General features: G+C 48.6%; 1 protein-coding gene across 1 annotated transcript in view; it reads left to right on the top strand.

Annotated features, from left to right (window-relative positions):
- Window positions 1-3: 3 nt before the first annotated feature.
- STRIP1 (striatin interacting protein 1) overlaps window positions 4-3,547 on the top strand; it is a gene marked incomplete at its 5' end in the record, with an annotated part of 17,316 nt that continues 13,772 nt past the window's right edge. Inside the window, 4 exons of the mRNA XM_014526431.2 lie at window positions 4-120; window positions 1,160-1,229; window positions 1,820-1,894; window positions 2,825-2,959. Coding sequence (XP_014381917.2) covers window positions 4-120; window positions 1,160-1,229; window positions 1,820-1,894; window positions 2,825-2,959 — 397 coding nt within the window. The remainder of the gene's footprint in view (window positions 121-1,159; window positions 1,230-1,819; window positions 1,895-2,824; window positions 2,960-3,547) is intronic.

Below are 3,547 nucleotides of genomic sequence, written 5' to 3'. Positions count from 1 at the left end.
CCGGGGCCTGGGCCTGGGCCGGGTCCGGGTCTGGGTCCGGGTCCAGGCCCAGTGCAAGGCCCGGGCCTGGCAGGCGGGAAGGGCCGCGAGTTCAACCGCAACCAGCGCAAGGACTCGGAGGTCAGCGGAGGGGTTGGGGTTAGATGGGCATGGAGGGGGGTTGTGCCCCCACGTCTCGCGTGTGTTGACACCCCCTACGGTGCCCGTCCCTGTGGCAGGCAGGGGGTTGGTCGGGTGGGGGATGGGTGGTACAGGGGGGCTGGACGCCATGTCCCCTCCCAGCCCCGCAAGCAGGTCGTTTCCGAGTCGTGTCTGCTGTGCTGCTTGGGACATTGATCACCGTCTTTCAAAGAAGAAAATGCCGCCTCCTTCCCAGGAGCTGATGGAGAAGAAGGAGCTCCCAGCGGTGGGGGTGCGACGGGCCAGGCTCTCAAAGCCGGAGGCTTGCCCGTTGCAAAGCTCGGTTAGGGCTGGCCAAAGGGCCTCTTCTCAGGAGATTAAGGCTGTGTCTTGAGGAAGTCCCGAGGAAGAGCTTTCCCTTTCCCCTCGGAAAGGCGCAGGATGATCCTTTCTTCTTGTGACAGGTGGCTTAAAGCGACTCCGGCGTCTCGCTGGCTTGTTATCCCCCCCCTGCACTCAGGCACTTTTCCCCCGTGTTCTTGGACTTCTTGTTTTTGTCTGTTTCTTACTCGGCGTGGAGGGCCCTCCTGCACGTGAAATCCCAACGAGGCATTTCTGCAGGGGTTCATGCTGTCTGACATCAGTACGGTCTCTGAGGCCCCTGTGGTCAAGACCTTTAATGCTAGGATTAAACGAGAGCTTCTGTCTGTTTTACACAGTGATTTTCACTTGAGGAGATCCCCACGCCCCAAGTTGTCTTGAGGCCAGTTGTGTGTAGAGATCACGTACGGCTGCGCGCAGCAGCGCAGAGCAAGGTTACACAAGAGAGCAGTCAGTATTACATCAGCCCAGAAGACGGGGGATAACACAGCAGGTTGCCTCAGAAACATTTCAGATCTGCTGGTAAATGCCGGGTGTTCGGCTGAAGATGCAGCATGAGCCTGCAGCAGGGGGTTAACTTTTAATGTTCTGACTGATTTACTGATGCTTTTTAATGAAACGTGCTTTGTTTAAAAGTGAATTTTCCTTCTGTCACCAGGGCTATTCTGAATCCCCAGACTTGGAGTTTGAATATGCAGATACCGATAAATGGGCTGCGGAGTTATCTGGTAAGGGAATTTAATCCCTCTTGATCTCTAAAGAAAAGTTGTATTTTGCTATGCACTCATCTTTAGCTGCATCTCAGTGTTGTGTTATAGTAAAGCTAATGCTATTTTGAACCATAGTTTTTGCCATATGCTGTGTTTTATTTTTCTCGAGTCGGACAACGGAAACTGTTGGTTCCGTTTGAGTGTGTCTTTTTCTTTCTTTTTAATTGGGTTTTTGGTTGTCATCCTAACAGTTGCTTTGCTATTTGGATTACAAGTACTTCTAGGCAAAAATATCTTCTCTTAATTTAAAGACATCTTTAGTTTGGCAATAATAGTTTTAACCATCAAAAGTTTTCATGTTAAATTTCACTTGCATAACGCGCTGGGTTTTTTATTGTTTTAAACTCTTGATTATGTGAAATGTGAGTGATGGGGACTTTAAAAAAAGAAAAAAAAACACACCTGATTGTCAGGAGCTTTAGGATTGTGTTCTGGTCTGCGCCTGTTAGTTACATGACTACTGTAGGCAGTCTTTGAGAAGTACTTTTTGGGGGGGATGCTGAAAGAAAACTGACAACAACCAGACACGGTTTATGGTATGTTGGCAGAACTGTACAGCTACACGGAAGGCCCAGAATTCCAGCTGAACCGAAAGTGCTTTGAGGAAGACTTTAGGGTCCACGGTAAGAGAAGTTTATTCTTCCCTCCTTGTCCCCTGTTCATAGGTTTTAGGGTCACCTGTAGAACATACATGAGGAGATGCATGTACTGATGTGTTATCCCTGTGTCAGGGCAGGAACTGACTACAAACATCCCTTACTTGGTTTACAACTTACAGTATTTGCTGGCAAATATTGTCTCTATCCAAGGGACACCTTGCTAATGTACCTCACCCATGAGCACATTGTTTCTGGCTCATTCAGTAATTTATCTCTCTAAATGTGGTGGACAGTTAGTGCCAATTGTGGCTGTGGAAGGCACTATGAACAATCAACTTATTTTACCTATGCCTTTGGGTCTCAAACTGGGATACTTGTATCTCATAGGGCATGTGGCAAACTCCTAGAGGGCATGTGAAGGGAGGAATGGGCAAGCAGAGAAAGGAAAAGGGAAATATAAATAGGGAAAAAGGAAGAACAATTCTGCAGTTTCTCTTAGGTTGTTGGATAACTGATGTTAAGGGCAGCAGTAATGACCTAGTATTAACTTTTATTATCCATGTTATGGTACAAGACCCAGACAGTTTGGGAAGCCTGACCTACTGTTGACCAGCTATTAGACTCTACTGATTTCTGGTTGTTGCTGATGTATATTTCAAAGGATAAGTCTCATTAATCTGATCTTGCAGTAGCTGGCATTAGTGAGTCTCCTCAGTGTGACCTCTAGCAGATCAGATATGTTTATATTCTGTTCCAGGGTTGTGATGAACATCTTGCCCAGATTGACAGTCTATCTTAATGTCAATACTGGATACCCTGAATTTTTGGCAGTGTAATCTGCATCTTTACATAGGAAGAGGAGCTGCAACTGGTCCGTGGTGTTGTGGCTTTTAGGGAGGTATAGAAATAGCTAGTCCTTCCATTTCACCAAAGTGATCGTTCTTGGTTTTTCAGTGCATGATAAGAAATGGACCGAGCTGGACAACAATCAGCACCGGACTCATGCCATGCGGCTCCTCGATGGGCTGGAGGTCACTGCCAGGGAGAAAAGGCTCAAGGTAGCCCGGGCCATCCTCTATGTTGCACAAGGTAGGGGACCATGTCAGCTAAGGGGATTTGACCCTCCTGAAATCACCCCGGCTCTTGCTTTTTCTGTGCTGAATCTGTAAGGGGTGTTAGTTTAAAAAAAAAAGAGAGAGATTTGAAATCAGTTTCCTTTGTGTCCCTGCAGCTGCCTCAAGCTGCTTCGAAATGTTATTTCTGTAGTGCCACCACCCTTAGGGGGTCTCTTCGCACCTGTTGCTCAACTGGTCCTGGCATGGGGCCAGCCAGTGTGCCAGGCTCCTGAGCTACAGGTTCTAGAATGCTTAAAGGGGTTCCTGTAGCATTGGAACCGGGCACCCCAGGGTGCTGGGCTCCTGATCTGCAAGTGTTCCAGGATGTTTAAAGGGCCAGGGAGCAGGCTGGGAGAGCAGAGAGCACCAGTTTTCCCACCTGGGCAGCCCATGCTGATAGCAGCCTTGTTCCTGTCTCTGCTCTGCAGCAATGGGATAGGGCAGCCTGCAAGTATACCTGACAGATCACTCTGTGGTTTGTCTGCTAGCCAGCTGTCTGCTAGTTTGGTAGCTTTGGAGTGGGGGGAAGGAGAACAGAGCACTGTGGGACAGTGGGGGGGGG

Source organism: Alligator sinensis, unplaced genomic scaffold (genome assembly GCF_000455745.1).
Source record: "Alligator sinensis unplaced genomic scaffold, ASM45574v1 scaffold872_4, whole genome shotgun sequence".
NCBI lineage: Eukaryota > Metazoa > Chordata > Crocodylia > Alligatoridae > Alligator > Alligator sinensis.
Note: the sequence above shows the minus strand (reverse complement) of the source record. Positions and strands in the feature narration are given on the sequence as shown.